The 13,620-nt window shown below is 42.5% G+C and overlaps 1 protein-coding gene across 4 annotated transcripts in view; it reads right to left on the bottom strand.

Annotated features, from left to right (window-relative positions):
• LOC135705511 (anoctamin-5) overlaps positions 1 to 13,620 on the bottom strand; it is an 85,478-nt gene that overhangs the window by 20,339 nt on the left and 51,519 nt on the right. For 3 of the 4 annotated variants that reach the window (XM_065227279.1, XM_065227278.1, XM_065227280.1), the window contains exons 3-6: positions 1,847 to 2,816; positions 1,560 to 1,792; positions 872 to 1,499; positions 607 to 812 (exon numbers count right to left, since the gene is read on the bottom strand). In XM_065227279.1, coding sequence (XP_065083351.1) covers positions 607 to 812; positions 872 to 1,499; positions 1,560 to 1,792; positions 1,847 to 2,816 — 2,037 coding nt within the window. Of the gene's footprint in view, positions 1 to 606; positions 813 to 871; positions 1,500 to 1,559; positions 1,793 to 1,846; positions 2,817 to 12,674; positions 13,061 to 13,620 lie in introns of those variants that run through there. The other variant, XM_065227281.1, reaches the window with a different exon arrangement.

Genomic DNA, 13,620 nt, shown 5'->3' with positions numbered 1-13,620 from the left:
GGCAGGCGATCGTTCAAACGAATGGAGGTATACTCAGAAGACCGGTCTCGAAGCTTGCAGTTCTTGATGTGGCCAAGAAAGATGGAACCAAGAAGGCTCACTGGTTCCACCGGGGGGATAATGATGCCACAAAGACAGACCAGCTGGGAGCCCGGCCACGCAATGACGCCAAGGAGCTGCGTTCTTCATGCGTGACGGTTGAACCTGCTGTAGGACGAACCGTCAACGATGACAAAAGGAACGACGAACAACGATATACGGACAGACACCAATGAAAATTTTTGTTCGATAAAGCATAGTTGAAGTGAGCAGTGGATAATAGTCGAGTAATTCGGCTACTGAATCGTAAGTAAGGTTATGGAGGAAACTAACAGTTTATTAATTATTTTACACCTATTTTAGTTTTGAAGCAAGTCAGAACAAGCTCAATCGGATACCTTGCTCTCTCAGCTAACAGTATCATTTCCCTCGAAAATTGATTCGAAATCCATAAAATCCCCTTTGAAAGTCCACTGGGAACCAACTATTGCTATTGCCGTCTAAATTCCCGTTGAAATAACTCCACATTTCCTTCGAAAAGGTCTAGCTAGACGATATGCTACTTACACTGGATATCACGGCAACCTTCCCGAGCACGTGCATCACATTGTACCACATGCCGATGCTTCGCGCACGCTGGGGAACGGCCCGCTTGTAGTACAGCAGGAACTTCTTCGCGTCCAGCCGCGTCTCGAACACGTTGTTCAGCAGCGCAAACAGCGGTCCCAACGGGAAGGCTACCACAAAGATGGTAATGAATCCGTACTGGATGACTAAAATAGATGTTTTTTTTTCAGAGAACTACCAGCCAACTAAATACCAAGGTACTTACTCATCTTCAAATACTCCTCGAACAGACTGCGATCGCTCCAGCTGATCAGCGTATAATCCTTGGTCCACTGGTTGCAGCAAATCAGCTTCTCCCCGTTCTCCGACTCTTCCACCTCGATGCCGAGTACGCTTCTAAACTCCCGGAACTTTTGCATCAGAAACGGCACCAAAATCTCCAGGATCAACGAAATCAGCTGCTTACCAATCATAATGATGGCCAGCTGGATGCACAGTTCCATCAGACAACCACCCGCGCTGCATTCCTCCTGCCGCAAGGTCAGGATCCGATTGTACTTGGCCGGATAGCCGGCAAATTTGCCCTTCATGAATGCGATGTAGAATATCGAACTGTAGTAGTTGATGAACTGGAAGAGGTAGATCTTGAGGTTCAGGCTTTCGTTGTACTCGCTCTGCGTCCGGCGGTACTCGATGTCGGTCATGTAAACGGCCACGTAGTCGTACGCGAAGTTTAGGATGGTCGACACGATCAAGTTGATGACGGCTGCCGTTGCAGGAAGGAGCAGTAGCTTGGTCGATGCGGCATTCGGGTCGCCGTAGATGTCTCGGGCTGTCATCAGGGACATCCGGTAGATCACGATGCCGAAGACGGCCGCGATGGCGAGGGTGATCTGAAAACAGGAAGGAATTAGATCTCCACAGGTTCAAAATATCACCGCTGGAATACTCACGAAAAGGAATATCACCGAGTAACTGTACAGGAAGCTGGGCAACTTTTTCGTCCAGAACGGTGGTGACGGTTCCTGCGTTCCGGTGATGATGTTGAATATCGTCTTCTTGCTGTCCCTCAACCGGGACAGGTACTGCGGCCGCGGTGGTTCCGCCTGCGAGCAGTAATCCGTAATGCCCCATCGGTGCTGGATGGCAGACGAGTATCGTTTCCACATTTCCAGATACAGAGTTGCTGAAATAGGAAGTTGTTACAGTTGTCGAATAAAAAAAATGTCAACCAACTTACCCCAAATCGACATGAAAACCGCAAACACGATCGTAAAGTTGTTGTCGAATATGTGCGCTATCTGTGAAATTGAGCACGTATCGCTCAACTTCCAATAGTCGCACTTGGCATCGCACTGGGGACACATGATCGTGCTGTTGTCATTGCATATATCCTGGCTGACTAGGTTATTCCGATAGGTCAGCAGTCCAAAGAAGAAGCACAGCAGGCCCACTATCGAGGCCCAGATCAGCATGTGCGTGTAGAATCCAAGCCAAGCGAAATACATCGCCACCTTCACCCCAAAGTATTCCTTTATATGGTCCAACGGTTGGTGCTTGATCCACCGGATCACGGAAGCCCACTCCTGCAGCAGCAACGTCCGCTGGCACTCGATCTCCGGCATATCCGGATTTCCATCGTGCAGTGGATATGCATCCAGATAAACCCCATCGTTCAGCAGCTTCCTCAGTCCGATGTCGTACTTGTTCTCCTCCCCGACGCTGAAGTACGTCCGCTCCAGGATAAAATGCGCCACCGCTATCCTGATGCTCTGCGGGAAAAAGTCCGGCTGGCCGTCGTCAAACAGATACGCCTTATCGCGCGTATACTCGTGCTGCAGTTTGTACTCCTCCTTCCGGAACTTGTCCCGATCGATGATCACAAATTTGAACAGCGGCCTCCGGAAGAACCGGACCAGCGTACTGCTCAGGCTAAAGTCCGGCGTTATGATATTTTCCTGGCCCTTCAGCTTCACGATCGGCATCTTCATGCGCATGATTTCACAGTACCGCGAGACCACCTCCGGCGGGACGTGAATCTTGATGAAGTGGATCCGCTGCGAACATTCCGGTTCGATTTCGAGCCCCTCGGCCAGGAGGTTCTGCTGGAAGGTGGTACGCTTTCGGGCCATCTCATCGCTCTGGTTCTGGCCGTTGTAGGCCAGGACAAAGTCCACCACCCGCTTGCCGTCCTGAAAGCGGTTCCATGTCTATGGACGGGGGGTGAATTGGAAATGATTAATTAGATATCGTATTTTTGAATTTGAGAAAGGTTTTTGACTGTGGTGTGTGGGATTAGTGCAACTACAATGTACATTATTTAGTGTCACGTGTGCGAGTGTTAGCCTCTAGACTGGAAATAGTTACATATTCTGCTGTACAGCTCGGTTGTCGACGTGTTCTACTCGGTTTGAGGTTAGGTTTGGTCTTAGGAGTTCAGTGAAGTAAAGTTATATTATATGAATCCCTTCGATTTAAGAATGGCATATAACCTAATAACATCATAAAGGTCAATCTTTTAATTTTGTCGAACCTCCTAACGGAATCCCTTTATGAAGGGCTTTGAGTATGTTGGTTTATTTCCTTTAAATTCCGTTATAATTGCTTATCTTTGACAGTACTCAACACCACTGTAGAATCCATCTTTTATCTACGTGCTACTTAAAATCACAAATCGTAGCATGCCTCTGTTGGAGACTGAATTTGGGTACCCGTTAAGGTAAATGTGACATTGCAGTTGGATACCTGCTGATTGTTAGTACCTGTTGATTAGTATATAAATCGTAGATAAAAGATGGATTCTACAGTGGTGTTGAGTACTTGGCACTGATGAAGTCTGCAAGTAAAGATTGTACTCGAAAAAAATGCTGTATAACTTTTTATTGCATGGGTAAAAATTGATGAAATTTTGAGTTAAACTAGTTCAGAGTGTAATGTTTACATGTGCAACATCTCCTCACAATCTGTCAAGTGGTTATCGAGATAGCTTTCAAGCAAGAAGTGCTTCGACAAAAAATTATGGGAGCGGTCGTGGAAAATCCAGGCCAGTCCCACAGGTGGATCGCGAAACAGTTTGGAATCGACAATTAGACCGTGTCTCGTGTGGAAAAATCGTTGAAGGTGACCCAGACAACCCAGCGGCGAGCTGGCAGTGGAAGAAAAGCGAAGACGACCGACCCCGTGAACGCAAGGGAGGCGAGGGATTACTTCAAGCGCAATCCTAACCTTTCGATTCGGGACGTGGTCAAGAAGGTCAATTCTGGTTCCTCCAGCAGACAATTAAGCGGGCCGGATTTCATGTCTTCAAGGTAAGGAAGGCACCTAATCGAACCGATAAACAGAATACGGTGGCCAAATCCCGCGCCAGGAAGCTGTACCGCGAGTGGTTGGTGCAGCCAAAATGCATAGTAATGGACGACGAGACGTACATTAAAGCGGACGCCAAGCAGATCCGGAAGAAGAAGGTCGACTAATTTGCCAAGAAGTACTGCGATACGGCACCATCAACAAAGGTGACACTCTGTTTTGGCCGGATCTGGCATCGTGCCATTACGCGAAACCGGTGGTGTAGTGGTACGAATTCTGGGCGATTATGAAGGGCAAGCTCCGGATAACAGGGATGACAAGGATTTGAAGAAAGTGTGTAAGAAAGATGGCTCAAGTGTTGCACAGGATTTGATGGGTAGCGTTAGCGGGCATTTAGCCTAGGAGGTTGAATAAACCAACGCACAGTGGGCAAAAATGGACAAAACCGCGACTAAATGGAATATTTCGACTGCCAAACGGTTTCAGTCAACATGTTGTACATATTCTCAAAGGAAAAAAAAATGCTAAATCGATTGGTGGTGGTAAAGACACCATATACGCAATCAGGGAAACTCTATTGGCCTAAAGGAGGATCCGGAACGACCGATAAAGTAGCCACATTTTAAAAATTGTCCTAGAACCTTGCGAATTTTTCTTTCGATGATTACCCGTAGGTGCAATACCCAAGTAGCAATTCTGACTTAGTGAGGGTTGCATACACCAGGTTCATAAAGTATGCAATGCTATTTGGGTTGTGAAGATATAATTTTGAGTTAACGATAGGATTAAGTCAAAACATTGAGAAATATAACGCTTTTTTTGCTTCACTTCGCAACCGATGAACCATTCTGATGGCCTATGAGTACCCAAATGACCATATAGTCGTAATATAGCATTATGTATACTTAATTTGCTCGAGTATGGTCAGTTGGGGAATCCGATGAAAATTATTACTAGAAGCTAATCCCGGTAGTATTTCTTTATTTCTTTCTTTCTTTTTGCACTTTCCATACAACACCATCCCATACTAATCATCACATTGATTCAATGATGCACGGAGTGCACATTCCGAGTGCTCGGTGGAGCTAAAGAAGAGAACGTGCCTAAGTGTAAAGCAGCGAAGAAGAGAAGAGAGACACACATCGAGAAATAACAAAAGCTCAATGTGTAGCCATCGCTCTGACGGCACCGATGCAAAGAGCGCCACTCAGTGTATGGTTGCAAATGGGAAACCCAGCAAAAAGACAAAATTCTTCTTCGTTATGCCTTTTTTCATCTCCTATGCATGCAGTCGTGGTAAACAAAGTCTGCAAAGAATTCAAAGAAGACATTAGCGTTTGTTGTGCTGAACGGAGTGTGCCGCGCCTTCCTACCTTCCTCACAGATTAGTTCGAAAAGAGTCTTCTTCTTCTTCTTCGCATTTCAAGCTTATTGCATATCGCATATTAGCGTATTGCGTGCTCTCAACTTAGTGTTCTAGATGCACTTCCACAGTTATAAATTGAGAGCTTTCGATGCCTGTACCATTTTTGCATAGGTATAATTGTGTGGCAAGTCCAATCATACTTCTATGCCCAGAGAAGTCGAGATATTTTCTAAAACTATGAAGTGCTTTCCAGCCCTGATTTTAACAAAATCGGTTACAAACTTTTGCAATGAAAATGGACACTTATAAATTCGAAATTAATTATAGTTTCGAGTAAAAACGCTAAACCAAAAAAACGGGAAATTTCATACAAATTTGATAACATTTGTATCGGCCTTTCATCTTACAAGAAACTGTTCATATTTTTTTTTAATTTCAAGAGAAGCTTCAACAACATGTAATGGAAATGATCACATTTTTTTTATCTAATTTGTTCCATTAACATCAAGTAAATTTCACATTTAACATTTTCAAGAAGCTTCAGAAAACATCAGTTAAGTTCAAAGTCCTTTAGGAAAATTTAGAGAGCTTCAGGAAACTTCTGAGAACTTCAGGGCGGTTCCATGGCGGAACTAGCTCCAGAAAACTTCAAAGAACTTGACTATGGAAAATACTGAAAACACAATAAAATTAGAAAAATTGAGGGAACCTTCATTTTTCAAGAAGTTTTAAAAATTTCATGGAAATTGCAACAATTTAAAGGAAATTCTTGGGTGGTTCTAAGAGCTTAAAAAACGTCCATTATGACATGGAATTTTGACGTAGGACTACGTCTTTGATTTTTATATGGGGGTACACTTTGTGAAAACCGAAAATGGAACATGTAACAAATTAAGAAAGAATTTGAACGTTAGTAACTCAGCTGCCCCTGGTACAATTTCAATAATTTTATCACCAATCGATCAGAAATATGGCTACGCATCGATAACAATGCTTCCGAATGTTGATTTTCAACAAAAAAACTATTGAAAAACTGGTAAATGTCGAGCATTGTCCAAAAGCGTCGAATTAACTAACAAATCCACCAATTACCTACATGCATATCCTGCTTCCCCAGCACAGTCGTCAGAGAGTAGTAAGTAGACGAAACAAGTCGAAATGGCATTCGCCTCCGATCCTCGGGCGCGTGCGAATAGGGAGGATGGAATTGCGTAATATTTTGCACACTCATCGCCATATTCAGAACCACACGCTCCCAATGACCACACCACTGTGTGGTGGTGTTCGGTCGTCGAAATTTGTAGCAGCAGTAGCAGTGCTTTCGGCGTGTGGCGTTGAAAATTGTTCTCCAGTAACAACGAAAGGCTGCCTGCAAGCAGCGAGCTGCAGAGCCCGCATAAGCAACCATCAAAGGAGGAAGAAACTGCACCGCTATGCTATGGATCGAAATCAGTAGCTCTTCGTGAGTCGCTGCGGGTCGGTCATCTATGCCAAGCGTGTCACCCTCGCTCCAAACGACATACAGCTCGACAGCCTCATCCGTGTTGAACACCCAGCTCAGAATTACTCAACCATCACTTCAAAACGGTCCTTTTCAGGGCCGCCAAAAATTTGTTAAAGAGTATTATTTGGACATTGGTCAAGGCCATTAGTTCCCGCAAGCAGCTAGCTATCAAGGCTCAACCTGTATATAGAGGTGCAATTAGTTTTTCCTCGGCTTTCATTCCGCACGATTCGTTTCTTTCGTTTAATCAATCATCCTTGTAAAGACGTCAAAAAATGAAATTAAATGTGGATTATAGAATTTTTTATATGTTACCAAAATTTATGAATGGTTTGCCAATAAATGTTGAGATAATTTATTGATTATTGAATTATCACACTGTATACCATGAAAAATCAGCCTGTTTGTGAGTTTTTACCTGTTTTCAAGTAAGGAGTTATCATAAAAAAAAACAAATCGCCAGCTGGTATTTCCCGGCGACTTTACCACATAATAGGGTAGAGCACTACTTCGTCGTAATCGCCCATTTCCGTTCTATCGATCAAAAAAGATCAATAACATAAATGATTTCACTGTACACAAATCAATAATAGGTTTGTTCCGATGCGTTAGTTCATTAGCTACAACATAAATCCTATTAGAGCACATTGTATGAATATTTACGCTCATTGTTCTCAGAACAAAAGAAGCGCTCATATAGCGAATCCCCATTTTCTACGTTTATCCGTAGGACGACGAAAATCCAATGGCGTTTCAATGCGTTAGGACGGAATTGAAACTCGTAGAACGAATTTAGAATCACGAAGCAGTATTAGATTTAAAACAATATCTCAACAATTTGTGGCTCTTTATCAAATTCAACGGTACGTATGGAAAGGTGGATAAATTTAGAAGTCATCGGGGTTGCCGAACTCATGGAATAGTGACACATTGATAGGCACACTTTGATTGAAACCTTATTCGGCACAGCGATTCCCGAGCAGAAGAAAATAACTAATCAAGAAGAGCCACATGTGAAAAGGGCATACAAGCTTTTTGTAAACAAACCTTTGTAGGCCCTTTTCTCGCCAACTGAATGGACGCTCATGTGGGCTGCAGCTCGCTGCTTGCGGACAGCCCTTCGTTGTGTACTGGAGAACAATGTTCAACACCCAGCACCGAAAACACTACTGCTGTTGTCGCTGATGACAAGCGACCGGACACCACCACACACGGTGATTGAATAAGCACCATTCGGCGAGACCGGATGGCATATGATTTTGAAATCTGTGTTAGGGAAAGCACTTTTTAATAACTTTGATCACCATTGCAACATTTAGACATTTGTGTGATTTTTAATAGTGACCTTTTGAAAATCGATAAAGTTTTAATTTTATTTTTTTATTTTTTATATTTGTAGAAAAAAATCCAATCGATTGGCTTGTTTGGAATTAAAATCCACCCGCTATCGACAGAGTTATAAGTGATCAAAACCTGACCACTATTCGTACCTCGGTCGATTTTTATTTTTTTTTTAATTGCACCCCCAATATGTGGCCGAAAGAATCCTACGTCAAAAACTCAAATATCTGTAATTTTCAAAAGTTCCATGCAATATTTCTCAGCTTAGCTTGATATCCGCTCCAGAACTTCTTTAAATTTGACATCAGATTTAAAAAAAAAAAAATATGTTCAACTTCCCTTTGGAATTGTTTTCAGAATGCCCTTTCCAAGGGTCCAACTCCCCTGAATTTTATCTCGGAATTTCATTAGAATCTTTCGCGGAAGCACATCCCTAATAAAAAATAACCATAAACGAACGATAACCCAAATAATTGAACTTTTCCACTAATGGTTTGGAAGATACCCAGAACAAGTCGTTAAGCAAAATAACCATAACAATTTTATTAGGGATTGTTATTCTCCCTAGAATTCAATCCACAAAACTTTAAAAAGGTTTTGTCTATCTTAGTAATCTTATTAAGGCTTAGAAAAATCTGTTTTGAGCTTTCGAATAGATTTTGATTTCTTATATTTTCAGAGGTTTTGAAATCTAGTCAAGTCTTGTCTTACTCATAATTTATACCATTAAATTCAGGGTGGATCTAATGATTGCCAATTGCCTTTCAAAATTTAACTCAACTAACATTTCAGCTAAGCATTATCCGAGACTCAGCAATCAAATGTCACTTTTGCTGAGATCTCAGTGAAACTTATTTTTGCCGAGATTTGCACAGCCGAGGCCAGTAGAAGAAAAAAAATGTGTGTATATTATTTAGCTATGGAATGATTGCACGGCAAGAAAAAATACTCACAATTAAGTTTGAAAAACTCACCGTTGGGTTCTATCACCGTTGAGTGAATCAGAAAAGCGGCGATGCGTCAAATTAACTCATCTATTGAGTAATAATAGATGAACTCAAATTTAAGTTAATTTTCTGTTAATCATCGTTTAGCTCAAAACGTAGTATTTGTCATTATTGATTGAATTAGTAGTTTCCGTAGTTGTTTAAGTTCATTCGGTTTAAGTAAAACACGCTACGATTCAAAGTAAAAAAGAACTAAATTTTCAGTTAATAGTACTCAACCGTTATGTTTTCACCACTTTTAACTTAATTTTAGATGCAAATCATAGCAACCTGCACTGCAATCGATGCTGTCATTTGTTTGTGCTCCATCGCCTCCGTACCTTCTCAATTAGTCATCGCATTAGTCTTCGCTAGTGTTTGCTACATATCCCGCATAAACATAAGAAACGCCTAACCACCAATTCAGGATATCATCCCAACTGTATGCAGTATGGTCGTACCATCTATGATATCGTTTGTGTATGGTATCCCGTAGGGGGTAGTGACAAAAAAAGTTGCAACGAAAACCGGTTGGATGCTGGTACGTTGGGTATTTTTCACCTATTCCATTCGGTTGATCGTTAGGTAATTTTTACTCAATGGATTCTTCATTAGGATTACTCAAAATTGAGTTTTCTTGTTTAACTTAATTTTACCTATCCCCACTGAAGCCACGTGTTGAGTGAAAGGAACGTTTTTTTTTTCTTACGTTTTTTTTTATTAGGCTCAAATGTCAATAAGACTCAACGGAGCCGAATGCTATGAACAAATAGACAATTTATTTTAATTAGAAAGCACTTTTTTCTTTTTCTTGTACATTAGCTGCTCTAAATAGGCGGCATCAATCCTCCTCTTGTTCTCCTCGATCAATGCACACCGTTCTTCTGGATCTTCAATGTGTGAAACATCTGGAATCCTATAAGGGCGCTGCGTATAGGGACAAATATCACCACTCACTGGGATCAAGCTGCTATCACTTTCGGTGGAATCGTTTGCGTTCAATTTTTTCGTTACATTGTTCGTAGTGTCCGAGTCGATCGATCTTTGGCGTTTTGTTTCAGTTTTATTGTTGTGCTGTTGCTCTGCAATAGGTGTTGGTTTGGAAAGAGAGGGTCACTGCTTACCGTTGGCTGCGTTTGATTGTTGTTTGTTGACTGTTTGACTGTTCACGCTGTTACTGTTGTTGATGCTTCTATTCTGTTGATCAGTTGGGGGATTATTGTCCTCGTTTGCAGTTGCTGTTGCCACCTCAGAGCAACGTGGCAACGTGATTATGGTAGGATACCATCGTAATTTCGTCGTCGACGGTTATGTACGATGGGATGGGGAGAGTAAGCTTAATTTTGACAACGCGTACTCCATTACTAAAGCCTGGAAAATAGCTCTTCCAGACTTCGCTTCTAATGGCTATCACTTCACCATACTGACACATATGATCAATGATAGCCACATTATCCATGTCGTCCGGAAGATCATGCAAGCGCACGTCGACCGCACTGCTCTCGACGTAAATTGGAATCAAGATCTTCTTCCTTTCGTATTCCATGAAATGCTTCAGGTGATGAGCTGAAACGATTCTTTCTGCCACTAAATCACTTTTCATACCCAAATACACAACGTTCTTGACATTATGTGGCTGGATACTTTTCACCAGTGACATGTCGAGCTGCAGCTCATTGTCCAAGAAATTTTTAATATCTGAGATACACGGTCGCTTCGGAAGAATTGATGTGTCTAACACGACACAATTTGCTCTTAAAGCCCGCATGGCAAAAAAAAAACACAAGCGCGTCGCACAAAAGATGCTCGAAAGTATTGTCTGGAGATACAACGTCCAATCAGTCTGAGAGATGGATAGTAACTGTGAAAGGAACTTAATTTTGGGTACTTTTTTCTTACCGTGTGGGCTGCTCGATTGGCTCTGGCTTTGACAGTTCGTTTGGCTCAAAACCAGTCAGTTCGCTCTTCTGCTGTACTAGACCCTCTCTAATTACTATTCTTGTAAAGCACAGGTTGATAAAATCTTAGGAACAAGTATTTTGGGCGTTTAATTCGCAAACAGCGCCCAGTCCATTATCTGTCTCACTTAACTCAATACGCCCCTCAATAGCGCCTAAGATAAAAGCCTCCTCCCTAATGAAGAGGTCTGAGCACACCTATGTAAATCACCACAGTAGGCCGATGAGTTTGCGCTATTCAGCACCTGCGAATCAATTTCAAGGCAAGACGAAAAGCTCATAAACGGTGAATCACTCAATTTTATTTTGCACATGACTGTTTAGGACGGAGCGACGGCATGGAATTACCAATTATTCAACGTTATTCAGTGAATGGTAAAGAATGCCTCATTATAACTTATCTAAAAAAAATGTGTAGATATACACTTACTTCATACTTCATGGACTGTAATCCGTTAGAATGTACACCAAACGTGGAATTCTTGCGCACTGGACTCGGCTCTGCGAGTGCTTAGACTTCGATTAGGCGAGCCACCCAAGTAACCAACATGAGCTCTACTCGCCCTTTTTGCAGTATTAAGCTTTATAATCAGCCCGTATATCAACCTAAAAAAGGTCACGGACATCGTCCTCCTCAACTGCAAAATGACAACGTGTGTGAAGTCTGCCACGTAGCCGCAGTACATGGCCTCGTTCAGGTTATCTGCTGAATATAAGTGATAGGAGAAGAGCGAATTCCTTGCGCACGAAACTACACGAATTTCACTGCCACCGCGAATAAATCGCGCCAGTGTTAGAAAATATTTTCAAAAAGGGAGCTGACAAAATCCGGTCATTACTGGAACATCATTAGAAGGAAAGAGCTGAGGGGAGGGGGGACGTGCTGTCAACTCAGTCTACTGATCATTCTTGTATGAAATTGGTTCCAAACGTAAACAAACCCTGTAGGCGACGATTGTCCGTATTTGACAGCCACCAACCCCCCAACCCCCCTTGGGAAAATGCCGACACAAAGTTTACATCTGCTCTCTTTGAAACGGCACTATCATCAATCTATCAACACAGTGGAAATAGGAACATGTTTTAGGCCTGATGGTGAGTTCTGGTTTTAAAAAAACGATGACGTTTGCCATTATTATCTCGCCGCCGTGCAATTAAATGAGATCCCTGCCTGTAAGCTCAAAGTGTTTGTAAACAAAATTAACGCCCGTGGATAGTGAGAACGAAGCACCGCGAACATCATCGTCGTCCGGATGCTACAAGCTATAAGCCACAGGTAGTGAACGTTTAAACCTCTTTTGAGATGAACACCCGCATTTCTATCTTACGGGTGAAATTTTGCACTAATTGCGACATGTTTGCCAATTATATTTTATTTTTTATTTGACACAGCTGTCGCTGCTCCCTATCTGTAACGAACTCGTGCCAGCCAAATTTAATAGCTGACTTTCAGTTGAGGAAAAGTTGTGAAATTTCCTCCCGCTGAAATGTAACGCAAACGTTGCTTGACACAGCATAACCCTGGCGCGTCTAAGTCTAAATATAAATTCACACACACACACATGTGGGATCACATTTTCTTTTTGGAATAACAGTTAAGTACGCACCCCATGGCAGTCCTTGTGCAGTTCTTCACAGATTCTGCACATCTCGTCAATTAGCACTGATTCACCGACACAATCAATCACAAAGACCGGCACTTGTTGAACGTCTGACTCGACTGTTATGAATCACACTCGTCGGCAAAAATGGCACATAGGTATGATGGGAAGCTTGGCTCCGTTTCCGCACCTTCTCATAACATTATCATAAATTTTCACCACACCATCACCATTTTCCTTGACAAGTTTCTATACCAATGCATACGGCTGGGCGCGACTAGGCGGCGCCTGCCCGTTTTCCAGGACGAACCGGATGCAATCAATTATTACCTTCTGTTAAATAATAATATTATGCCAAAACACTGACAATCCCAACGTCGGATTGCTTGGATCGGACTGGATTGTCTTATCGCACTACTTTATTAGCACGTGTGTGCGTGCGTTCTTTCCTGACGGCTGGGGAAAATGGACCGAAACCGATGCGAATGCGGTAAGCGACTCGACGGAACTGAGCCGGCCGGACCGACGGCGAGTGGGCTGACAAATTTGGCGATGATGCTCTTGTGTCCTCTCCAGTGCTCACCTAAACGAACGAAAGAGGAGTACAGTGTGATGCTGATTGAGCGACTGAGAGTAAAAATACTGCACGGAATGAGTTGAGTAGGTGTGTTAGTCTGAGTTAAGCCGAACAATGGATTAGGTCCTCAGTAACATTCGTAGATTTTCTCTTTGCATCCCCACGTCCCCAATGTAAATGATTGATTGTATGAAAAATACGGTTCGAACGAGAACGAGAATACGGGTGTTAATCTTGCATCTAATACGACAAGAGGCGAATCTGTAGCCAAGTAAAGCTATCAACGAAAGAGAAGCTGTTGAAGAGTTAATCGTGCAACTATTTAAGTACTCTCGCGAATGCTCTCTTTCTCTCAGTGCAAAATTTAAGTTGACT

Source organism: Ochlerotatus camptorhynchus, unplaced genomic scaffold (genome assembly GCF_037179485.1).
Source record: "Ochlerotatus camptorhynchus isolate MF236.1 unplaced genomic scaffold, CSIRO-AGI_Acam_v1.1 ptg000268l, whole genome shotgun sequence".
NCBI classification, from domain to species: domain Eukaryota; kingdom Metazoa; phylum Arthropoda; class Insecta; order Diptera; family Culicidae; genus Ochlerotatus; species Ochlerotatus camptorhynchus.
The sequence above is the reverse complement of the archived record's forward strand: the minus strand, read 5'-3'. Positions and strand labels throughout refer to the sequence as shown.